At 38.8% G+C, this 26,764-nt stretch overlaps 1 protein-coding gene across 1 annotated transcript; it reads left to right on the forward strand.

Annotated features, from left to right (window-relative positions):
* The first annotated feature begins 1,268 nt into the window (after positions 1-1,268).
* On the forward strand, positions 1,269-26,642 carry LOC139137432 (adhesive plaque matrix protein 2-like). Its single transcript, XM_070705528.1, has 9 exons — positions 1,269-1,655; positions 17,401-17,517; positions 17,759-17,875; positions 19,488-19,616; positions 20,115-20,231; positions 20,466-20,582; positions 22,044-22,172; positions 22,525-22,583; positions 25,912-26,642. Exons 1-8 carry the CDS (start codon positions 1,328-1,330, stop codon positions 22,548-22,550), a joined length of 1,080 nt encoding a protein of 359 aa, XP_070561629.1. The 5' UTR covers positions 1,269-1,327; the 3' UTR covers positions 22,551-22,583; positions 25,912-26,642.
* Positions 26,643-26,764: the final 122 nt, after the last annotated feature.

Raw genomic sequence — 26,764 nt, forward strand, 5'->3', positions numbered from 1 at the left:
TAGACAAAAACAGCACAGAACAGAACAGACAGTTAAGCACCGGTACACACAACAAAGTCCAGTTCATGAGAGAAAACTGCATGCATTAAGAGTGACATGAGGAACGAGAGTCCTTTCTAGAGATGATGGTGAAATTGAGTGTCTATCATATAGGATCGCAATGTTTTTTCGATGTGTGGCTTACCTACTGGCTCACTATACTAACAGCGTTGTATGCCCAATCAAAAAAACTGCCCTGTCATCAGGCAAGAGTGTCAGCGTATAACCACCTCTTGCCTCGGTATAACCCCTGTTTGACGACATAAATAATGTACACTTGCATCAGCTTTCAAACTAGCAGTTTGCTTTTTAATTTTCTAGCGGGAGACCCGTATATCCGTTGTAATCTTTCAAGAGGTAAGGTTTCTCCCATCATGCAAGAGAAACTGATTATCTGACAGATTAAAGAGACAGGCATCTGTGACCTTCTTAAGCATTGCACCTGAAGTTGATGGAGTGGATGCTCTAGAACCAACAGAATACAAACTTTCAGGGTAAATGTCACACATTATCTGATACATGAACAGGTCTTTATCTGTATGCCAGGCAGGCTTGCTTTTACTCTCAACTCCTGCAACAGACATATGTGTATGATTGGATACAGTAGCTGCAACGTGACATTCTGAGAGTATAAATACACCTTCCTTCATATCTTGCATCATTTGTTCTGTAGTCTGTCGTCGACTACTGGTACTTTTTTGCTTGTAAGCCAGCGAGTACACTTTCCACAAGGGAGCAGCTATATTGAATTATAAAGTCATATACAAAACTGAGCATGCTCAGAACTCATCGGAGAAACAAAAGCTAACTCAACCGAATAAAACAGATTTCTGGTGGTGCATATCGTTAAATAGGGCACAATGCGATGTGATCGCTCGTCGTAAACGGATCACTATTTACCATTCTGTGGCTAAAAATACACCTTCCTTCATACCTTGCATCAATTGTTTTGTAGTCTGTCGTCGACTACCGGTACTTTTTTGCTTGTAAACCAGCGAGTACACTGTCCACAAGGGAGTAGCTATGTTAAATTATAACGTCATAGACAAAACTGAGCGTGCTCCGAACTCATTTGAGAAACGAAAGCTAACTCAACCGAATAAAACAGATTTCTAATGGTGCATATCGTTCAATGGGGCACAATGCGATGTGCGCGCTCGTCGTAAAAGGATCACTATTTACCAGGATATTGTCAACTTCTGCAAATTATCCGCGGGTCATGTGATCTATGCAAGGTCGAAAAATACTTCATTTTCTGTTTCCTTGTACGTCGTTAAGCTTTATTGCGATGTTATCACTACGACTAATCTTGTGTGGTATGATAATTACGTACCACATCAAGCCAACAGTGAGCCAGTCCACGGTGAGCGAAAAAGCCAATTGTCTGAACCGCCGCGATGTCTGCTATAAGGACAACTTTTGTTCCCACACGTTTACATTACCTCGGTCAGACGGAGAGGGCTGTCCAGCACTCCGTGAGACCATCCTGGATCTGCAGAGAGTTGAACTCCGACAGAAACAACTGACAACAATGATATTAGAACTGATAAGACGTGTTGAAGAACAATATTTAATGTTGAAAGAAGTCAACAAAACTTGTTCATCAGATAACACAGGTACAGTGCGCCAACGTTCCGCTGTCTTCCTTGTCGAAATTTTTTTCAAGCTTAATGTTTTATTTGCGTCGCGATTGTTATTTATTGCTGTACCTCAAATGAAAACAAGGCAATCATTGCTGTTTGCCTTTACATCGAATAGACTATTTCGTCTAAAACAAGCTTGAAAGATTGATCCCTTCATAGTTCCGAATAGTTACGTGCATTTAATGGTCAGAGATTCATGCTGTGTTACTTTGAAAGATGCATTTAAAAATTAAAGCTGCAAGCAGCGTTGGCGGGGCCCAAGCGGTTGCCATGGTTGAAAGTACTTGCATTGATGATACAATGTGCAAATTTTGAGCTTCCATGTGTTTCATGTGTAGAGAAATCTTTAGACTAGTTGTTAACACATGTGAAAATACATTTATAAGCTCACGCATCTCAATTCCCATGTGAAATGATTGTGAAAAGTATGCTTGACAGAGAGAGCGAACAAGCATTTTAAGTACAATTGATGTAGAGCATCATAGCTCATTCTGGAAATTTACCATGTGTTCTATGTGTTGACAAATCCTTTGACTAGTTGTTATAAGTGAAAATTTCCTGTCAAAGATCATTTTTCTCATTTCCCATTTACATGATTTTGAAAAGTGTGTCATGGACAAACGGGAAATAGCATTACAATAAATTTCCACTGACTGTGTGGTCACTTGTCAGCCATACAGACTGATGTGATGACAAGAAAAATAAAATTTTGTCTGTCATCCTCGTGCCCGTCAATTCAGATCCGCCGCGTCAGCCTTTATTCTGCTCATGGGGAAATAATTAAAAAACAAAATAACACAAAAAACTCGGCGATAGTATATGTATAAAACAGAAGCTTAAAAAATAATTGACACTTATATTCCATTCAGAACTGTACTCATATGTAACTCTTATATTGCGCTGTCAAAACTGTGCAAATGCTGCGCTTAAGTTAATCAAAGAACTGTTGTTATACACAAATAATTAAGCAACACTGCTGTGCAGTCTGCGTGCATTCCTATGATGTTGTCATGTTTAACTCCGTGTTGTTAATTGAAGAAAAAAAAATTACAGTAACAAATTCCTGCCTCACCACATCATTTTATGTCTAGGCGAACCAGCATTTTAAGCCAAATTGATGTATACCATCCTAGCTCATTCTGTAAATTTAATATGTGTCCTATGTGTTGATATATCCTTGAACTAGTTGTTATACATGAAAATTTCGTGTCAAAGATCATTTTCCCCATTTCCCATTTACATGACTTTAAAAAGTGTGTGTCATAGACAAATGGGAAATAGTATTACAATAAAAGTCCATTAATTGTGTGGTCACTTGTCAGCCATACAGACTGATGTGATGACAAGAAAAATAAAGTTTTTTTTCTTCCTCTGCGTCCTATTTTCTGCTAATGAGGAAAATACATCACGATAGTGCATGTATAAAACAGAACCGTACAAATAATTGACACTAACATTCAGATCAGAACTGTATACTATTTCACTCTTATATTACTCTGTGAAAACTGTGCAAATGCTGCACTTAAACCGCTGAACTGTTGCTGTACAAAAATAATAAAGCAACACTGCTGTACATTTGTCTCTGCGTGCATTCGTATGATGTTGTCATTTTTTCCTGCGTTGATTGAAGAATGAAAAAAGAAACCCGCGTCACCACATAATTTTTGAAATATGTCTAGAATAAGAAAGAAACGTTTTATTTTTCTTGGCGTAGTACTAGTTTTTTAATGACCTGTACACTATGAATTTCAAAATGTTGGGTAGAACAAAAGGGTGTTCTTCAAAACCTGAAAATTCCAAATATTAAAATGCAAAAGTTACTGGCAATAACAAAGTATGGAGTTGTTACTCAGGAAACAAATGCTAAACATCGTGGTAAAAGTTGAAACTACAGTCTCTTTTATAAGATTAGGCTACAAGTTTTGCAGTAAGAAGAGTGGGTAGCTGTACAAATCATAACAGCCTTGAGTACGAATCCTCCTTTTTAAGTGTCAAATAATACTAGTCCTGAGGCAAAAGTTAGGCGTATGCGATGCAGCTATATTTAATAGTCGCGCGAGCGGCTTACTGACTACGCATGCGCTTATTCATAATATACTATGCGAGTAACCGGAAGTGTACCCTTCTTTCGTGGACGCCGCCATGTTTTTTTTTGAGTACTCGTAAATAAACAAATACGAAACAAATTATTATTATATAACATGCCATTTATAAAATATACCTTTTTATTAGCCAGTAAATGTTATTATACACCTTGTCGCTGATACAGCATATCGTTAATATAGATAAAGGGAGAAAACTGTTGTGCATATGAACGGGGCATACGCAAAGAATGCTGGGATAAAATTTTACAAAAGCGCCCCAGTGTCAATAATTAGATTCAAAAATTACCAGTTTTTAGACGGAACGATAGTTTTCAGCTTGCAAGTGGAAGGTGGGCAGTGCGGTTACCATTGCAATGATAGTAATTGCATAATACGTCCCTTATTTAACGGAATAGGCTGTTATCATGGTAAAACTTGCCATTTTTTGTCAAACATTTTTACACGTTACAGAAAATCTATAGGCCTACCTGCCTGCTGCAGGGTTTGACGTCGCTCGTGTACGTACGTGAACTGCTTTCATCAGAGGGAAACTGGGCATAGTTGTCATATATACGTTTATGAAGTAACAATAATTACATTTTATCATGAATCAATACATACTAACATTGCCAATCTTAACCCCTGGCGCGACACCAAAGCGTGCTGAGCCCTATATTCGTTACAAACCTGTAATCGCTATCAATGCTGTTTACTGCACATATCGCTATAGACAACGGCACGAAACCTGCTTCTGCATACCAGTTTTTCAAACGAATTAGATATCCATTCTCATAGCAGTTCAAAAGTAAAATACTCTTAGACTTGAGAAATGTGTGCATTATAGACTTTCGATAAATTTGCTTTACCCTTGAATTAGCATGGAGCTTTGGTAGCTCTATGAATTTAACAAGCGATGCTCGGACACTGGCAGCGCACAGCGCATCGATGACACTTGGGTCAGGGGTCATCATCAAAAACGTCAGTGCCTATTCACGGCCAGCTTGATATGAATCATGCCACGGATCGCGAAAATCACGGATCATATATCCAAATGTTCATGTCTAATACGTAAAGAGAACCCTAAAATATAAAACACATAATGATTTGATATGGAGAAACATCATTTTGTTTCACTGACGGTCAAGTTAAATGCTCAAATATCGCGACAAGACTTGCACATTTGCACAATATGAATGCGGAAGTACGTCGACTGTACTCTGCGGACGAGCGAGCGCCTTCTCTGAAAATCTGTTTACAATATCACGTCACAATACACTGAAAATTCTTGCGAATTCATCTTTAAGGAAGCCAATTCACACAAGTTCCTAACGTCAGTACAGATATTTTCTTGTTGGCAGCAATACACTACCAACATTTTCGCCGTTCAGGAGTGCCTTACTCGCTCTACGTTGAAAAAAAGCCGTATGCTTTTAACCATGCCGTTCCTAACTTTGCAAATTCCAGTCGACTTTCCTACTCTGATCATAATCTTTCTTTCCATTTCATAGCTTTACTTGCGCTTACAACCTGTGTTAGGGGTGGTTTCTCCCAATATTGTGGAGCTGCCTAAAGTCAAAAACGAAAGTTTGCCGTTTTTGCTTAGTTTCACCGTCACTACGATCCTTCAGTGTTGATGATGACACTCACAGGCGTGCTGTTTGCATGGCAGGGCTGTGTGTTACCGGCGTTATACGGCCTCCCACCACATCGTATAACGCCGGTAACACACAGCCCTGTCATGCAGAGCTAGGTATTTGTATAAGTGTAGTTTATGCTATGTTCTGACGTTCTACGGAAGAGAACGTCGGAACGTAGCATAAACTATACTTATACAAACTACCAAGTAAACAGCACGCCTGTGACGACGTTGTACTGCACAGTGCACGGAGCAATCTGTAGGTACATTGTGCGAAGTTGTCCAACCCAAAACTTAGTAACATCTTAGTCAAATAGTCATGGTAAACATGGGTACTTTTGGTTTGTTAGCTATTTCGTAACAATTTTATTCATTACTGTATGTGTTACAAATACGATCTTCTGACGCATAAGGTCGGGGATGCACAGAGATATTACTTCTCAAGTTGAATGCAGGACAGCGCGTGGACAGACAAAGTGATGACGTCATCTGCAATTTTCGATGCGCAAGTTTGGATAATATTTGCCTAAATCTTCTCGGCAAACGCTACTTTTTTCTCGCATTTGCGATTTTGCGAGCAGGCAGCGGAAACACTGCCTGCGTCATTGCGAACAAAGGAAGGCCACAAGCGCACCTTATTTTCAAGCAGGCGATTTATGTTTGTTTTTCAGATTTCGTCCATTGAAAATCCTACCAGCACGCGAACGGCAAACAAAGAACTTATTGTATGGCACCTAATGTAGAGTGTTTGGATAACATACACAAGAACGTTCTAAATTACTCATGGAGTTGATCGTTGAAACTGAATAGTGACAGTAGTGGTACTTGGAGCAAAAGTTTCTAGCATTGTTGTTTCTGAACGTTGGTGTCACTCAAGTCCACATGCTTAAATATTCAAACCTTGGAATTGAGGAAGTGCATGTTTACTGAGTGTTCCCACTGTAATAAGCTGCGCAAACAAACATTCTGAACAGCTACACTAACAACTGATATGGTCGCACCTAATTAGACCTAGAACAATGGCAAGAGCGTCCAGCTCTGATTAACCATTTTACCTGCAGGCTGTGAGTGACGATTTTGCAGTTCGCCGGCATTGAGTCGATAGCCTGTTATTTCAGCAACAGTGACGCAATACATTTTTCTACAAGTATTTTACTTCTCACTTTCCGATTTCAAAATGTTTATGACAAACAGCCTATACTGTTTATCATACCCTTACTTCATAATATTGACATTTTAGTTTCAATTAGATCTCAACGTCACCACGAACTTCATTACACAAGGTGTTGTTTTAATCGATGTGTATCAGCAATTTTGATGTGGTCTTGTTTACATTTTTAATCAGCTACATGCTCTCAGTTACACAACACACCAGGGCCACTCCATGCATGTCAGATAGAGAAACATAAAAAAATCACCACACCTTGCAATGTCATATATCTTACTTTTTATTCGTGATGAACAAGTGAGCGTGCATTCAGACACCTACATACAAAATTACCCGAATAGCTTCATTTATGATCCTTGACACTCACAAAACAGCTGTGTGTAGACCCCAGTTAATTGTGGCAGGACCTTGTCCCGCTCTATTTCAGTCAATCACAGCAGTCGGCCACCCTAAAGTTAGTGGCACGCTCTTCTAAGTACTTCCGTGGCAGTATACCTGACAACGTCATCCTGGCGTACAAAACCTGGGCGCTGAAGTTACTATACACAGTGGGCCGAGATTAGGGTTCGTGCGACTGCTAGTTGAATTTGACAGCGGGCATTGCAGTCTGTTGTTCCGTCTTTGACTCTCAAGTGTACAATATAACATACATCACTGATCGATCTTCTGACTGACGAGGTTTTAAACTGCTGCCTTATGAACATTGGGGCGACTTAACCGATCCAAATACCTTTCGCAAACTTGAAAGTGCTCGCACTAAGAAAGATATGAAGTAACATTTCAGTTAAATCTGTGTATTGGTTTTTGAGAAGAAAATTTTTAAGGATTAAATTGCGATTTTCGCTATATCCACTACAGCGAACAAACCTCCTGACTGACCCAAACGCCTTTCGGAAATTAGAAAGAACTACCACTAGGGATTATGAGTGTAAAATTTTAGTTCAATCTGTGTATTGGTTCTGGAGGAAAATATTTTAAAAGATTAAATTACGAGTTTTGCAAAATCAAATATGGCGGCAAAACCATGTGACCTATCCGAATGCCTTTCACAAACCTGAAAGAGATATTACAATAGATGATACATGTAAAATTGCAGTCTACTCGGCTGTCTGTGTTGGTTCTAGAGAAGAAGATTTTTAAAGATGAAATTACGATTTTCGCAAAATCCAATATGGCGGCCAAACCACGTGACCGATCAAAACGCCTTTCACAAACTTGAAAGTGATCACTGTAAGCATGACATGAGTAAAATTCCAGCTTAATCAGTGTTTTGGTTCTGGAGAAGAAGATTTTTAAAGATTAAATTACGATTTTTTTGCACAATCCAATATGGCGGCCAAACCACGTGACCAATCGAAACGCTTTTCGCAAACTTGAAAGAGATCACACTGAAGATGACATTTATTAAATTTTAGTTCAATTGGTGAATTTGTTCTGGAGAAGAAGATTTTTAAAGATTAAATTGTGATTTCAAAAAATCCAATATGGCGGCCAAACCACGTGACCGATCGAAATGATTTTTGCAAACCTAATAGAGATCACTGTAAGGATGACATGAGTAAAATTTTAGCTTAATCGATGTTTCGGTTCTGGAGAAGAAGATTTTTAAAGATTAAATGACTATTTAGAAAATCCAATATGGTGGCCAAGGTCACGTGACCGCATGCGATTTTATTTGCAAATTCTAGAGACCTTAGGTCATGCTTACTATACAAAAAATTTCAAATCGACTAGACCCCTAGGTCTTCTGGAGAAGCCATTTTTAGGTTTTTGGAAAATCCAATATGGCCACCAGGTCACGTGACCAATCAAAATTTCAAGGGTCAGGTGCACGAGTACTAATTGATACCTACTAGCCCTGCAAATTTTAGAAGTTTTCGTTCAGCCGTTTTAGAGATCTAGGTCGACAAAGAATCGGCAGAAGAAGAAGAAAAAGAGGATTAAAGCTGCAAGCAGCGTTGGCGGGGCCCAAGCGGTTGCCATGGTTGAAAGTACTTGCACTGATGATACAATGTGCAAATTTTGAGCTTCCATGTGTTTCATGTGTAGAGAAATCTTTAGACTAGTTGTTAACACATGTAAAAATACATTTATAAGCTCACGCATCTCAATTCCCATGTGAAATGATTTTGAAAAGTATGCTTGACAGAGAGAGGCGAACAAGCATTTTAAGTACAATTGATGTAGACCATCATAGCTCATTCTGGAAATTTACCATGTGTCCTATGTGTTGACAAATCCTTTGACTATTGTTATAAGTGAAAATTTCCTGTCAAAGATCATTTTCTCATTTCCCATTTACATGATTTTGAAAAGTGTGTCATAGACAAACGGGAAATAGCATTACAATAAATTTCCACTGATTGTGTGGTCACTTGTCAGCCATACAGACTGATGTGATGACTAGAAAAATAAAAAGTTTGTCTGTCATCCTCGTGCGCGTCAATTCAGATCCGCTGCGTCAACCTTCTGCTCATGGGCAAATAATTTAAAAAAAATAAACACAAAAAAACTCGGCGATAGTATATGTATAAAACAGAAGCTTAAAAAAAATAATTGACACTTATATTCCATTCAGAACTGTACTCATATGTAACTATTATATTGCGCTGTCAAAACTGTGCAAATGCTGCGCTTATAGTCAATCAAAGAACTGTTGTTATACACAAATAATTAAGCAACACTGCTGTGCATTTATCTCTGCGTGCATTCCTATGATGTTGTCATGTTTAACTCCGTGTTGTTGATTGAAGAATAAAAAAAAATACAGTAACAAATTCCTGCCTCACCACATCATTTTATGTCTAGGCGAACCAGCATTTTAAGTCAAATTGATGTATACCATCCTAGCTCATTCTGTAAATTTACCATGTGTCCTCCTTGAACTAGTTGTTATACATGAAATTTCGTGTCAAAGATCATTTTCCCCATTTCCCACCTACATGACTTTGAAAAGTGTGTGTCATAGACAAATGGGAAATTGTATTACAATAAAAATCCATTAATTGTGTGGTCACTTGTAAGCCATACAGACTGATGTGATGACAAGAAAAATAAATTTTTTTTCTCATCCTCGCGCGTGTCAATTCAGATCTGCTGCGTCCTATTTTCTGCTCAGGAGGAAATACATGAAAAAAACTGCAAAAAAATACATCACGATAGTGCATGTATAAAACAGAATCGTACAAATAATTGACACTAACATTCCAATCAGAACTGTATACATATTTCACTCTTATATTACTCTGTGAAAACTGTGCAAATGCTGCACTTAAACCGCTGAACTGTTGCTGTACAAAAATAGTAAAGCAACGCTGCTGTACATTTGTCTCTGCGTGCATCATGATGTTGTCATTTTTTCCTGCGTTGTTGATTGAAGAATGAAAAAAGAAACCCGCGTCACCACATAATTTTTGAAATATGTCTAGAATAAGAAAGAAACGTTTTATTTTTCTTGGCGTAGTACTAGTTGTTTGATGACCTGTACACTATGAATTTCAAAATGTTGGGCAGAACAAAAAGGTGTTCTTCAAAACCTGAAAATTCCAAATATTAAAATGCAAAAGTTACTGGCAATAACAAAGTATGGAGTTGTTACTCAGGAAACAAATGCTAAACATCGTGGTAAAAGTTGAAACTACTCTCTTTATAAGATTACAAGTTTTGCAGTAAGAAGAGACTGGGTAGCTGAACAAATCATAACAGCCTTGAGTACGAATCCTCCTTTTTAAGTGTCAAATAATACTAGTCCTGAGCACTGTTTCTGTTGAGTGAAATGCTCCCTTAACTGTAACTTTAAAGGCTAGTTATACTTGTCAAAAGTTAGGCGTATGGGATGCAGCTATATTTGATAGTTATAACCTGTAATCGCTATCAATGCTGTACTGCACATATCGCGCTATAGACAACGGCACGAAACCTGCTTCTGCATACCAGTTTTTCAAACGAATTAGATATCCATTCTCATAGCAGTTCAAAAGTAAAATACTCTTAGACTTGAGAAATGTGTGCATTATAGACTTTCGATAAATTTGCTTTACGCTTGAATTTAGCATGGAGCTTTGGTAGTTCTATGAATTTAACAAGCGATGCTCGGACACTGGCAGCGCACAGCGCATCGATGACACTTGGGTCAGGGGTCATCACCAAAAACGTCAGTGCGTTTTCACGGCCAGCTTGATATGAATCATGCCACGGATCGCGAAAATCACGGGTCATATATCCAAATGTTCATGTCTAATACGTAAAGAGAACCCTAAAATATAAAACACATAATGATTTGATATGGAGAAAAATCATTTTGTTTCACTGACGGTCAAGTTAAATGTTCAAATATCGCGACAAGACTTGCGTATTTGCACAATATGAATGCAGAAGTACGTCGACTGTACTCTGCGGACGAGCGAGCGCCTTCTCCGTTTACAATATCACGTCACAATACACTGAAAATTCTTGCGAATTCATCTTTAAGGAAGCCAATTCACACAAGTTCCTAACGTCAGTAAAGATATTTTCATGTTGGCAGCAATACACCACCAACATTTTCGCCGTTCAGGAGTGCCTTACTCGCTCTACGGTGAAAAAAGCCGTATGCTTTTAACCATGCCGTTCTTAACTTTGCAAATTCCAGTCGACTTTCCTACTCTGATCATAATCTTTCTTTCCATTTCATAGCTTTACTTGCGCTTACAACCTGTGTTAGGGGTGGTTTTCTCCCAATATTGGTGGAGCTGCCTAAAGTCAAAACGAAAGTTTGCCGTTTTGCTTAGTTTCACCGTCACTACGATCCTTCCTTCAGTGTTGATAACGACACTCACAGGCGTGCTGTTTACAGGGTATTTGTTAACTCTGCATGGCGGGGCTGTGTGTTACCGGCGTTATACGGCCTCCCACCACATCGTATAACGCCGGTAACACATAGCCCTGCCATGCAGAGCTAGGTATTTGTATAAGTGTAGTTTATGCTATGTTCTGACGTTCTACGGAAGAGAACGTCGGAACGTAGCATAAACTACACTTATACAAACTACCAAGTAAACAGCACGCCTGTGACGACGTTGTACTGCACAGTGCACGGAGCAATCTGTAGGTACATTGTGCGAAGTTGTCCAACCCAAAACTTAGTAACATCTTAGTCAAATAGTCATGGTAAACATGGGTACTTTTGATTTGTTAGCTATTTCGTTACAATTTTATTCATTACTGTATGTATTACAAATACGATCTTCTGACGCATAAGGTCAGGGATGCACAGAGATAAAGTATTACTTCTCAAGTTGAATGCAGGACAGCGCGTGGACAGACAAAGTGATGACGTCATACTGCAATTTTCGATTCGCAAGATTAGCTAATTTTTGCCTAAATCTTCTCGGCAAACGCTACTTTTTTCTCACATTTGCGATTTTGCGAGAGGCAGCGGAAACACTGCCTGCGTCATTGCGAACAAAGGAAGGCCACAACGCACCTTATTTTCAAGCAGGCGATTTATGTTTGTTTTTCAGATTTCGTCCATTGAAAATCCTACCCGCACGCGAACGGCAAACAAAGAATTCATTTTATGGCACCTAATGTAGAGTGTTTGGATAACATACACAAGAAAGTTCTAAATTACTCATGGAGTTGATCGTTGAAACTGAATAGTGACAGTAGTGGTACTTGGAGCAAAAGTTTCTAGCATTTTTGTTTCTGAACGTTGGTGTCACTCAAGTCCACGTGCTTAAATATTCAAACCTTGGAATTGAGGAAGTGCATATTTACTGAGTGTTCCCATTGTAATAAGCTGCGCAAACAAACATTCTGAACAGCTACACTAACAACTGATATGGTCGCACCTATTTAGACCTAGAACAATGGCAAGAGCCATTTTACCTGCAGGCTGTGAGTGACGATTTTGCAGTTCGCCGGCATTGAGTCGATAGCCTGTTATTTCAGCAACAGTGACGCAATACATTTTTCTACAATTATTTTACTTCTCACTTTCCGATTTCAAATGTTTATGACAAACAGCCTATAATGTTTATCCAATGAAATACCCTTACTTCATAATATTGACATTTTAGTTTCAATTAGGGATTAAACGTCTATCTCAACGTCGCCACGAACTTCATTACACAAGGTGTTGTTTTAATCGATGTGTATCAGCAATTTTGGTGTGGTCTTGTTTACATTTTTAATCAGCTACATGCTCTCAGTTACACAACACACCAGGGCCACTCCATGCATGTCAGATAGAGAACATAAAAAAATCACCACACCTTGCAATGTCAAATATCTTACTTTTTTATTCGTGATGAACAAGTGAGCGTGCATTCAGACACCTACATACAAAATTACCCGAATAGCTTCATTTATGATCCTTGACACTCACAAAACAGCTGCGCGTAGACCCCAGTAATTGTGCCCTGGCAGGACCTTGTCCCGCTCTATTTCAGTCAATCACAGCAGTCGGCCACCCCTAAAGTTAGTGGCACACTCTTCTAAGTACTTCCGTGGCAGTATACTTGACAACGTCATCATGGCGTACAAAACCTGGGCGCTGAAGTTACTATAGGGGCCGAGATTAGGGTTCGTGCGACTGCTAGCTGAATTTGACAGCGGGCATTGCAGTCTGTTGTTCCGTCTTTGACTTTCAAGTGTACAATATAACATACATCACTGATCGATCTTCTGACTGACGAGGTTTTAAACTGCAGCCTTATGAACATTGGGGCGACTTAACCGATCCAAATACCTTTCGCAAACTTGAAAGTGCTCGCACCAAGAAAGATATGAAGTAACATTTCAGTTAAATCTGTGTGTTGGTTTTTGAGAAGAAAATTTTTAAGGATTAAATTGCGATTTTCGCTTTATCCACTACAGCGAACAAACCTCCTGACTGACCCAAACGCCTTTCGGAAATGAGAAAGAACTACCACTAGGGATTATGAGTGTAAAATTTTAGTTCAATCTGTGTATTGGTTCTGGAGGAAAATATTTTAAAAGATTAAATTACGAGTTTTGCAAAATCAAATATGGTGGCAAAACCATGTGACCTGTCCAAATGCCTTTCACAAACCTGAAAGAGATATTACAATAGATGATACATGTAAAATTTCAGTCTACTCGGTGTGTTGGTTCTAGAGAAGAAGATTTTTAAAGATGAAATTACGATTTTCGCAAAATCCAATATAGCGGCCAAACCGAGTGACCGATCAAAAGGCCTTTCCCAAACTTGAAAGAGATCACACTTTAGATGATATATATAAAATTGTAGTTCAATTGGTGAACCGGTTCTGGAGTAGAAGATTTTTAAAGATTAAATTGTGATTTCACAAAATCCAATATGGCGGCCAAACCACGTGACCGATCAAAATGTTTTTTGCAAACTTGAAAGAGATCACTATTAGGATGACATGAGTAAAATTTCAGCTTAATCGGTGTTTTGGTTCTGGAGAAGAAGATTTTTAAAGATTAAATTACGATTTTTTGCAAAATCCAATATGGCGGCCAAACCACGTGACCGATCCAAACGCCTTTCGCAAACTTGAAAGAGATCACACTTCAGATGATATATGTAAAATTTTAGTTCAATCGGTGAATTGGTTCTGGAGAAGAAGATTTTTAAAGATTAAATTGTGATTTCACAAAATCCAATATGGCGGCCAAACCACGTGACCGATCAAAATGCTTTTTGCAAACTTGAAAGAGATCACTGTAAGGATGACATGAGTAAAATTTGAGGTCAATCGGTGTTTTGGTTCTGGAGAAGAAGATTTTTAAAGATTAAATGAGTATTTTAGAATATCCAATATGGCGGCCAAGGTCACGTGACCGCATGCGATTTTATTTGCAAACTCTAAAGACCTTAGGTCATGCTTGCTATACAAAAAATTTCAAAACGACTAGACCCCTACGTCTTCTGGAGAAGCCATCTTTAGGTTTTTGGAAAATCCAATATGGCCGCCAGGTCACGTGACCAATCAAAATTTCAAGGGTCAGGTGCACGAGTACTAATTGGCTCCTATTAGCCCTGCAAGTTTGAGAAGTTTTCGTTCAGCCGTTCGAGAGATCTAGGTGAGCAAAGAAACGGCAGAAGAAGAAGAAGAGGAAGTCAGTAGAACTTGAGCAATAACAATAGGGTCCCAGCCGGTCGGCTTGGGTCCCTAAAAGAAGAGGAAGTAGTAGTAAACTTGAGCAATAACAATAGGGTCCCAGCCGGTCGGCTTGGGCCCCTAACAACAAAAAGCGCTCACAAAAACGCTTGTTTTTGCACACTTATCAGTGATCTTTCATCCAAAGTTCTTGCCGCAAGTCGGATCAGTTCATATCGGTGGTAATCAACATCTATTTGACGTCATAAATAGCTGCTTTGATTTTGACGCAGAACAGACATTTCTTTGCAAGAAAGCCAAAAATAAATGTTAAAAAAGTTGTACATCGTAAGAAAGTTCAGAAAGATAAAGTGTCGCAATGGTTTCTGTTATGTAAATATAAGTCGCCAACTCGCCATTGTTTAAAGCAGGTGTGGCCCGGTCAACATGTATGTATGATATGTATGTATGTATGTATGTATGTTGTATGTATGTATGTATGTATGTATGTATGTATGTATGTATGTATGTATGTAGTATGTATGTATGTATGTATGTATGTATGTTTATGTATGTATGTATGTATGTATGTATGTATGTATGTATGTATGTATGTATGTATGTATGTATGTATGTATGTATGTATGTATGTATGTATGCTACATCACAGTGTTATATATACACTGGTGTATAGTGGTTAGATGAGTTTCAAAACTTAATTTTTATGACTTTGATGACTTATTGCTAGTCTGGGAGCAAAGCTGTACCCACTCATTTGGCACATCTCATGGTAGAGAAGAGTATTAAATTTCTGATGTGAAGGATCCTAGGAACACTAAAAATGTTTCATCTCCAAAATATTGATTATTGACACTAGGTGTAGCCACAAATTCCATAGTCACCACTCGTACATGTTCAAGGGATACTACGAAAACATTTAATGTTAGCTCTACTTTTTGAGGCATACGCCATTTAGGAGAGCCAACACCCAAAAGAATGATCAATATAGAACACAGATAACTTTGCTGACAACGACTATTGGATGATGGAATCCATGTAGAAATAAATGATAGGAACAATAAACCCACAGCATTCCAATGTTGCCAAACAACTGTTAAAGCCAGGTTAATCCTTTGATATTTAGAGGTCTTCAAAGAATATCGTGTGGTCGTTAGTTAAAATCGGTCTTCTTGGATGAAGTTTGAGATTTCTCACGTGTTAGTTCGCATGCGTTTGTACGTGCGTACATGTCTGTGCTCAGTCATCCTAAAAAGGCACGATGAAAGTAAAGTCACACCAACCCTAGCTTTTGTTTCATAAGGCTTTGTTCGACTCTATCAACCCGTATGTGTTCGGTTCATAGTTCACGTTCTAATGAAAAAACAGTAACATAAAATATTACTGATTGTCAAATTTGTGATATCGATATATAAATGCTAGAGAAAGTTGCATTCATAAAAGGTTAAGAAGCTACGCATGTAAAACTCCAAAAAAATTGGAAATAATGAGCATTTCCGCGACCAAAGTTTGGTCATTCCGTTTTATTTCCATCTGAACTGCCAACAGCCCAGTCTTACTGACAATGATTGAAGTACTGATTAACTGAAATCACTTCAAACTGATAATTGTGAAGTTTCCTGCAAAAGATGAGTCAACAGGGTGGGGATAGTTTTGCGCCTGTTGTATGTTCATGTATAACTTCAATGGCCGATGCTCTTGTCAAGGGTGCCGAATGGAAATGCTTGCTCGGCCGTGAGTGAATGACATTGCAGAATTATTACAAATTGCCCATAGCTGTAAGCCATTCAAAATCTACAATATTACTTCTATGGACGTGAAAATATGTAAATGCTCTAAAATCATGCATGTGTGGAATACGTAAAAAGTGAACCACTGTTAAGTCGCTAAAAACTTTCATAAAGTTTTGTAACGAAATTCCATATCAAGTACGGCCGTTTGATTGCGTCGTCAAAATCTTTCAGCCATAAGTTTGTCATATTGTTAAAAACTATCTTCTGAGAACTCACTTGTCCGATAATTTTGAAAAGTTGTGTATGCAGGTTTACAAGAATAATCTTGTTTGGGGTCGCTCAGCATCGTTAAAACCAATAATACTTCGACAATGAATGCCTCCTGTATCCAATACTATACACATGGTACGGAACTAATGACTCTCCAAAAACATATCCAGTGTAAGTGTTCTGAACTTGTGCATAAATTAATTTGGATAAAAATTAGATCATTACAATCTATGCTTCCACAGTCAATTTATTCTCTATTATGAACATCTATGGTTTAACCTAATTATTGCAACATGTAGCCTACTTCGTTTGTTTGCCCCGTTCAATCATGGTGAGCTTGTTGAAAGACTAAAACTGTACCCAACTGATCTCTGTTCGCAGTGTCTGAGCCATGTCAACCCAATCCATGCTCCAACAATGGCATATGTACACCAGAATCTTGTGAAGACTACTCCTGTTCATGTCCAGGATGTTACCATGGTACCCATGTGAACAACGTAAGACCCTAGGTTTCAGTATACTTGATTAATTGCAGTTCTAGGTTCCAGAGTTTTGTCTGAACCAACAATATTAGGAACCACTGTCGAACACCTATCGCCGACTTATAACGTAAATGTTTGTAGTGCCAACCCGCCACCAGGTTAATGCACTCAGATTATAATATGTGTTTGTAGGGAATACAAAAATGGTGAGATTGTTAAAAGACTAAAAAACTGTACCCAACTGATCTCTGTTCACAGTGTCTGACCCATGTCATCCCAATCCTTGCTCCAACAATGGTATCTGTACACCAGAATCTTGTGACGACTACTCCTGTTCATGTCCAGGATGTTACCATGGTACCCAGTGTGAACAATGTAAGTCCCTATGTTTCAGTGTACTTGATTATTTGCAGTTTTATGTTCCAGAGTTCTGTCCCAACAAACAATGTTAGGAACCACTGTCGAACACCTATCGCCGACTTATAACGTGAATGTTGGTAGTGCCAACCCGCACCAGCTTAATAGACTGAGATTATAAAATGTGTTTGTAAGGAATACAAGATTATGAGATTGTTAAAAGACTAAAAAATTGTACCCGACTGATCTCTGTTCGCAGTGTCTGACCCCTGTCAACCCAATCCATGCTCCAACAATGGTATCTGTACACCAGAATCTTGTGATGACTATTCTTGTTCATGTCCAGGATGTTACCATGGTACCCAGTGTGAACAGTGTAAGTCAATATGTACTTGATTATTTGCAGTTTTATGTTCCAGAGTACTGTCCAAACCAACAATACTAGGAACCACTGCGGAACACCTATCGCCGACCTATAACGTGAATGTTGGTAGTGCCAACACGCACCAGGTTAACACACTCAGATTATTATATGTTTTTGTAGGGAATACAATAATTTCCAATCTTCAGGGAGCGTTGCAAATAACAGCGTATTTTGCTCAAACTCGCCTTTTTCAGAGATTAATGAATTGTTATGAATTCGGTAAAGTAAAATTGAAATATTGGTAAGGTTTACATTTTAGCATGACAATCAGTCCTTGTCTAAATAATGTGTCAATCTGTTTCCGGTTCACGTTCTTCAGTAAGGTGTGCTTTGTACTGGATATCAATGTTAGAGAGCTGTCATTATTTACGGCCTGGGGTCGGGGGAATGTGAGGGGTACTCAAAATAGAAAACTTGAAGGGGTACTGAATTAATTGAAACATTTTTCAGATTGCACCAATGCACACACAAATTTCTCGAAATTTTCGATTCCAGAAGGGGACATTCCCTCTCGTAAATCCTGCCCCCCCCCTTTTTGGGTGTTACAACAGTACTAGTTTTACTACTAAAAGACAAATTGAAAACACTGCTCAGATTGCACCAGACTGCAACATTGCACATATCAATTTCTCAAATCTTTCACAGAATCTAGGACAAAATTGAATGATGTGAATTCATCCTTTATTATTACAGAAACATATCTTTTAATAGACTTCAGTTCAATAATCATTTTTACATATAACCATACCATATTCAGGCTTGTCATTAGAAGCCAGACGCTGGAAAAATGACACAAGAAGGTCACATATTTTCCATTTGTAAATATTCTTAGCTCTTCAATCTCTGGCAAACTGAGAACTGTCTGGTTTTAAAGAAATGTATCGTCATTGTTTGGTTTCGAATATTGTAACTCAAACACATGCAAACATGTATTGGTATTTTAACTTTTCTGAGGGGGGTTAGTCAAAATTTCTGAGTTAGAGAGTGGGTTTACTCAAATTCATCATGATTGACGGGGAGTTACTCGAAATTTCAGAGTTTCCGATGAAATTTCTCTGACCCCCAGGCCGTAAATAATGATGGCTCCCTTGCACCGGTCAGTACTGCGTCATCGCCTTTCATTGGTCCGTCAAGGAGTATGCTTTTAAGTCTGTTCACAAGAGGATAGATAGCATTAACTTTACCTTTATTATTGCGTAAAATTACACTATGGAAATTCAGTTCGAACAGTTTATAATGACACAATTTGTCAACCCAAATTTGCAGAAGTAGATTTGCATAAACGTGTCCTTTTTTGTTTTACAATGTAGTATAAAAGGCGATATTACAGCTCGCTTCAGAGGAAGCGAACTATTCCTCCTCTGCAGACCCGCCCCGGCAAAGTTGTTCCCTTTTATTCAAACCGTTCGTCTCTGGCGATTTTGAATAGTTTTCTTTGTAGTCTGAGCGTTAGTAAACCAGAAAAACAAATTACACAATTAAGTGAGCCAGATCAGCCCATCATGAGAAGTTAAGCTACGGTTCAAATCACAGTGTTTCTTTTTCCGTCACTGTTTTCCTACAGATCGCTATAGTGACCCGTGTTGGCCTGACCCGTGTCAGAATGGTGGCGTTTGCCAACCACTTGCAGGTTCTTGTACTCAAATGACATGCCAATGCCCCGGATGTGTGACTGGTCTGTACTGCCAAACTTGTAAGTTCTGTTTTCTTTTCCCTGTCGGAATGCAAGGGCCATCAGTTATAGTCCCTTTTCCAAGTCTCCGTGTCAAAACTGTCTCATAATAACACAATAGGATATTAAAAAATTAAAAAAACTGTACCCAGCTGATCTCTGTTCACAGTGTCAGACCCATGCCAACCCAATCCATGCTCCAACAATGGTACCTGTACACAAGAGTCTTGTGATGACTACTCTTGTTCATGTCCAGGGTGTTACCATGGTACCCAGTGTGAACAATGTAAGTCAATATGTACTTGGTTATTTGCAGTTTTATGTTCCAGAGTTCTGTCCGAACCAACAATATTAGGAACCACTGTGGAACACCCATCGCCGACTTATAACGTGAATGTTGGTAGTGCCAACCCGCACCAGCTTAATAGACTGAGATTATAATATGTGTTTGTAAGGAATACAAGATTATGAGATTGTTAAAAGACTAAAAAACTGTACCCAACTGATCTCTGTTCACAGTGTCAGACCCATGCCAACCCAATCCATGCTCCAACAATGGTACCTGTACACCAGAATCTTGTGATGACTACTCTTGTTCATGTCCAGGGTGTTACCATGGTACCCAGTGTGAACAATGTAAGTCAATATGTACTTGATTATTTGCAGTTTTATGTTCCAGAGTTCTGTCCGAACCAACAATATTAGGAACCACTGTGGAACACCCATCGCCGACTTATAACGTGAATGTTGGTAGTGCCAACCCGCACCAGCTTAATAGACTGAGATTATAAAATGTGTTTGTAAGGAATACAAGAATGGTGAGATTGTTAAAAGACTAAAAAACTGTACCCGACTGATCTCTGTTCGCAGTGTCTGACCCCTGTGAACCCAATCCATGCTCCAACAATGGTATCTGTACACCAGAATCTTGTGATGACTACTCTTGTTCATGTCCAGGGTGTTATCATGGTGCCCAGTGCGAACAGTGTAAGTCAATATGTACTTGATTATTTGCAGTTTTATGTTCCAGAGTACTGTCCGAACCAACAATACTAGGAACCACTGTGGAACACCTATCGCCGACTTATAACGTGAATGTTGGTAGTGCCAACCCGCACCAGGTTAACACACTCAGATTATAATATGTGTTTGTAAGGAATACAATAATGGCCAATCTTCAGGGAGCGTTGCAAATAACAGCGTATTTTGCTCAAAATCGCCTTTTTCAGAGATTCATGAATTGTTATGAATACGGTCAACTAAAATTGAAATATTGGTAAGGTTTACATTTTAGCATGGCAATCAGTCCTTGTCTAAATAATGGGTGTGTCAATCTGTCTCCGGTTCATGATCTTCAGTAAGGTGTGCTTTGTACTGGATATCAATGTTGGGGAGCTGTCATTATTTACGGTCTAGGGTCGGAGGAATGTGAGGGGTACTCAAAAAATAGAAAACTTGAAGGGTTGGTCAATTAATTGAATCACTTTTCAGACTGGCACCATTGCACACATCAATTTCTCAAATCTATCACAGAATCTAGGACAAAACTGAAATATTGTGAATTCATCCTTTAGTTATAACAGAAACATATCTTTTAATTGACACCAGTTCAATAACCATTTTGACATTTAACGATACCATATTTAGGCTTGTCAGTAGAAGCCAGCAGCTTGAGAAATGACACAAGAAGGTCACGTATTTTCCATTTATAAATATTCTTTGGTCTTCAATTTCTGACAAACTGAGAACTGTATTAAAAGAAATGTATCGTCATTGTTTGGTTTCGAATATTGTAACTCAAACACATGCAAACATGTAATGGTATTTAACTTTTCTGAGGGGGGTAGTTAAAATGTCTGAGTTAGAGAGTGGGTTTTACTCAAATTTATCATGTTTGACGGGGAGTTACCCAAAATTTCAGAGTTTCCGATGAAATTTCTCCAACCCCCAGGCCGTAAATAATGATGGCTCCCTTGCACCGGTAAGTTCTGCGCCATACGTAAGTCGCCTTTCATTGGTCCGTCAAGGAGTATACTTTTAAGTCTCTTCACAAGAGGAGAGATAGCATTAACTTTACATTTATTATTGCATGCCCAAAATACACTATGGAAATTCTAGAATTTGTTCGAACACTTTTATCTCCGATGACACAATTTTTCAAATCAATTTTGCAAAAGTAGATTTGCATAAACTTGTCCTTCTTGGTTTTACAATATAGTATAAAACGCGATATTACAGCTCGCACCCCCTATGCAGACCGCCTCGGCGAGGTTGTTCCCTTTTATTCAAACCGTTCGTCTCTGGCGATTTTGAATAGTTTTCTTTGTAGTCTGAGCGTTAGTCAGAAAAACAAATTACACAATTAAGTGAGCCAGAGCAGCCCATCATGGGAAGTTGAGCTACGGTTCAAATCACAGTGTTTCTTTTTGCGTCACTGTTTTCCTACAGATCGCTATAGTGACCCGTGTTGGCCTGACCCGTGTCTGAATGGTGGCGTTTGCCAACCACTTGCAGGTTCTTGTACTCGAATGACATGCCAATGCCCCGGATGTGTGACTGGTCTGTACTGCCAAACTTGTAAGTTCTGTTTTTTCCCTGTCGGAATGCAAGGGCAATCAGTTATAGTCCCTTTTTCCGAGTCTCCGTGTCAAAACTGTCTCATAATAACACAACAGGATGTGTCCTGCCCTGGTAGCACTGATTGAGTCTTAATTTTGGACTGAATATTTGGAATAGAATAATGTTTTTAGAGATGCGTCAAAAACTGACATTTTCTAAATACATATACCTAAAACAGTGATTTAATGCAACCCGGTCTGAAATACATAGATTCTGTAAGTTTGTTTATTTTATTGATATTAATTTTTATGAGTAGCATTTCTAGATTTTCTTCAAATTCATGAAGGTAATCGTTTGTTCTATTTTTCAGTTCCTCCAGGCTGCCCAATCCCTTGAGAAATGAAAAGCTTCACCGGAAGACTAGTTCTGGTCTGTATTCTGCCACAAAGAAATTATAAAAGCATATTTCTTATCAACGCAATGATAAATTATTCTAATTCATATTTTGAATTATGTTTAGAAGCTATAACCAAGGACTGGGTTGAAAACTTCCCGTATGTGTAAATTTTACAATCAGACCCTAAAAGGTCTGTGATCAAACTTGGCCATTATCTGGGACCAGGGCGGCGTATACCACAGGGGATTGTCTACATGTCAGTCCCCAGGGTGGGTAGGTGTTTCGTTGTATCGCTAATAAAGATATATTCTACCAACCTTTGGTGTTTCGGTCTTAACCTAGCACTGCCCTTGACAATCTTGCGTATACGTTTTATCAACATGCTGCGTCTATTATCTGATGAGTTTGAGTGCCTAATTAGCCTAAGTAATCAAGGGTAAATTACTAATCTGTGGACGCTCTCACCAGATTATCACCGGATTAAATTTGACAAAGTCAATAACGAACGCACCAGCAAGGTATAACTGAAGAAAGGGCTGAAACTCTCAAAAGCCGTGTTCACAGAAATCTACTTTACAATAAACATTTCCGAATTTTTCGAACGTCAACAGTTTTCTGACATGTTTAAACGGGGACAGGCCAATTTATGCCTTCGTCGGTTGCTTCTTTGAGCTGTAGGACGCTACGAAGCGGTGGAGTCAGTGTCCCGATGTGGTCCGTCAGACCGGAAGCCGGAACTACTAACCTTTAACCTTAGAAATGTTTAGTTTAAGCCCACATGATCGATAGAGGTAAACAAATTAGCCAACATGCGTTGGGATCGAGGGTCAAGCTCATCGGTGTTTATAAACACGGACATGACAAGCTATGTGTTTTCGACTACAGCCGGTCATCGTTTGCGGGAAGAAACTCGCCGCTTGTTACATAAAAACTGACTAGTCGGCAAAAGTATTTTCATGCCTTATATATGCTTATTCGTTTCCAGACGAGATGAAAGCTGCGAAGACACATTGGAAGCATAGAAATACTCAACCAGGTTGATCTATACGTTGGGGAGATATTGATGTCACAGTCTTGTCGAACGAAAACGGGGATGTTTAGGCCATATATTAGCAAAGACGATAAATCAGTCAGCTGAATAAAACGAATTTTTTGGACACCATATCTTTTTATGTCAGTTTTTGAACCCGCGTGAACCCTGCGTAACAATGTAATAACTATATATAATCAAAACCTTTCGGACATATCTTATTATGTCAACGTTTGGACACGCTTTAGAAATGCATGATATAGCATACTGTATATGTCTGACTGTCAGGGAAACACTTCTTGCGCCGCTGTCATACTTAGTCGCGCGATCACGGTGTCTTTCCCCGTCTTCCCTCGCACATTCGCTTTCCAAAAATGTGGGTTTTTTGTATAAAAACCGCAGCTTTACTGTTAAGGATGTTAGACTTCGAAGTTTATGCAATCCATCATCATATGGCCACTTGCTCGCCTTTACATGTATATGCGGGACCTTGCTCGGAGTTCACTAAAATTTGACGTAGGCTTCGTCGACTGATAGAATGGAATAACAGAGATGTGTACATCAGACACAAATGCGAATGCACTGTTTTTTTGCACCTCCGTTGGACTCAGTTGCTGTGTCTTTCCCTTGCACGTCAGCTTTCTCGAAAATGTGCTTAGTATAAAAACAACTTTACAGTGAAGGATGTGATCCCTCGAAGTTACTAATACACTTGTCGATTTGATATGCGAAGACACACTGACGACCAGTTATTTATTAGTTCTCAAATTTACCTGGTGAAAATCATTCCGCGACACTAATCGATTATATGTCTTTTGGAGAACGTCCTAAGAACCTGACATGACCCTTGTTTGATGCGTTAGGTAGTTGAGTATAAGGATTGATAAAATAATGTATCAAAATATACACAGATTCACGCGACTGCACTATCATATTCTTGGCAGCTCAATGACGTTTATGGCCGAGAGGGCGGGAGTCTCAGACCCAAGGGAGCATAAGCAGTATGCAGTACATTGCATGCTTTCCATGCAAAATCCGGTTTTGACTAATGATCCCGTCCTGTTTCCGAGCATAACTTTCGAGCTGCGTAGCTAGTAATGTTGAGGTCAAGATATCCGAATCGTTCGTGTTCGAAATGCTTCTTGATTTGCAGAGAGAACACTCGACCTTGTTTGTGTTTTAACTTAGCACATGGGGTCAATTGAAAAATTCAAAGCAAAATACCGCGGTGGATAAAATCTGCAGGCACGTAGTCACCAACCCACAACACTGGTTGAACTGCAGAGCACACAATCGGTCGTATGTAAAACATGTCTTTTGTTATTTGAAAAAAAAGACTAATACAAAAGTGTACGTATTGCAAGAACGCAGTTGATAAACTGGACAAGTTGAAGGCGAGCTCGAACGTCGAGTTAATAAAGTCTTTTCCGTTCTTGTTTCTCGACTAACACGGAATTTTTCAATATACCCCTGAAGTCTGATTCAGTTCGATGCGGTGATAGGCACGTCCACCAACGTGGTTTTTGCCGGGCCAGCAGGAAGAGTATAAACACATCTCCGATACGTTACCAAGGTGTGTTGAACACATACCACGCATTCCTGGGAGGTCCTCCTTTCCGACCTGTTCGTTTACAAATGAATATTCAAGTTTGTTTTGCCTTCTGTTTGTTTCTGAATACATGAATATAAAGTGTCCACTAGTTTTACGGACCACCTCTGGACACGGCTTTTGAGAGTTTCAGTCCTTTCTTCAGTTATACCTTGCTGGTGCGTTCGTTATTGACTTTGTCAAATTTAATCCGGTGATAATCTGGTGAGAGCGTCCACAGATTAGTAATTTACCCTTGATTACTTAGGCTAATTAGGCACTCAAACTCATCAGATAATAGACGCAACATGTTGATAAAACGTATACGCAAGATTGTCAAGGGCAGTGCTAAGTTAAGACCGAAACACCAAAGGTTGGTAGAATATATCTTTATTAGCGACACAACGAAACAACTACCCACCCTGGGAACGGACATGTAGACAATCCCTGTGGTAATACGTTCATACACTGAAATCTGGGCCGACTCGGATTTTAAGACAGCCGTAAAACCCCTCCTGATCGAGGATCGAGACATAATTGGTCCGACGCTTGCCCCATCGAGCGTTCAGACAGCTTTTGTTATTTTACTTTGTTATTTGATATTATCGACCCCTTTTGTGTTTAAAGTTAAGCATATGAATGTCATCTCGACATTATACTACAGCAATCATGCTATTGTTGTAAAATGTCTTCGATAAATTGCACTTTGTGATTACGAATTATGTTTTTCGTTTTCATGCAGATGACAAACGTTGTAATACGAATACTACACATGAAGTGATGAGAAACATTGATCAAGGAAACAACGAAGGACACAAATCTGTATGCATTTAAGTTGGTGGCCCAATTTAGGAAATCATATAACGGTTTCTAATACACGAACTAAACGCTTAAAGAATATTATTTTCTTCAAAATTGACAGTACAGTATAAATCGTAGTGGTTTGTTAAATACTACACAAGTATATTCGACCAAGAATAATTCAAATCAGTAACCTAGAAGGATATTATAAAGAAAAGTGTTTCTCCGAATTGGCGAAATCGCCAAATATATGATGGTTTAAGAGTGATAATATTTCACTTTCACTTTTGTATCAGAAATGCGACAGCATTATAATACATTTCTGGATTTATGCCTGCAGAAGTTTCAGTTCCTGGCGTAACGTTGTATCTTCTTTTAATCTCATTAACGAATGACTAAGAATCAGTTCTTTGATTTTATACTTGTCTTCGCGACATATAGTATATTACAGTATTTCAAACAAGAATGTCCATTTTACGTATACAAGAAATGATGGCACTTTTATATAATCAGATGAAGGGCATATATATACATATTGTTCGCATGGAATTCTCTTCAATCAGACCAGTCTATTACAGTTAGGAAAAAGTCTGTTCAAAGTTGTACTTAATTATGACATTTTCGTGTCATTAGGCACTGATCACCAACCTGAGTAAATCTTTCTTACCATTATTCAAGTTGTGTTGTGAGATGTTACTTTGCTAAGTTTGATATTGCTGGCAACCTGATATTCAATGTGAAATATAGATCGTTCCGAAATTTTCTTTCACATTGTTTATCAAGGAACCTGACCC

Source organism: Ptychodera flava, chromosome 7 (genome assembly GCF_041260155.1).
Source record: "Ptychodera flava strain L36383 chromosome 7, AS_Pfla_20210202, whole genome shotgun sequence".
Classification (NCBI taxonomy): Eukaryota; Metazoa; Hemichordata; class Enteropneusta; family Ptychoderidae; genus Ptychodera; species Ptychodera flava.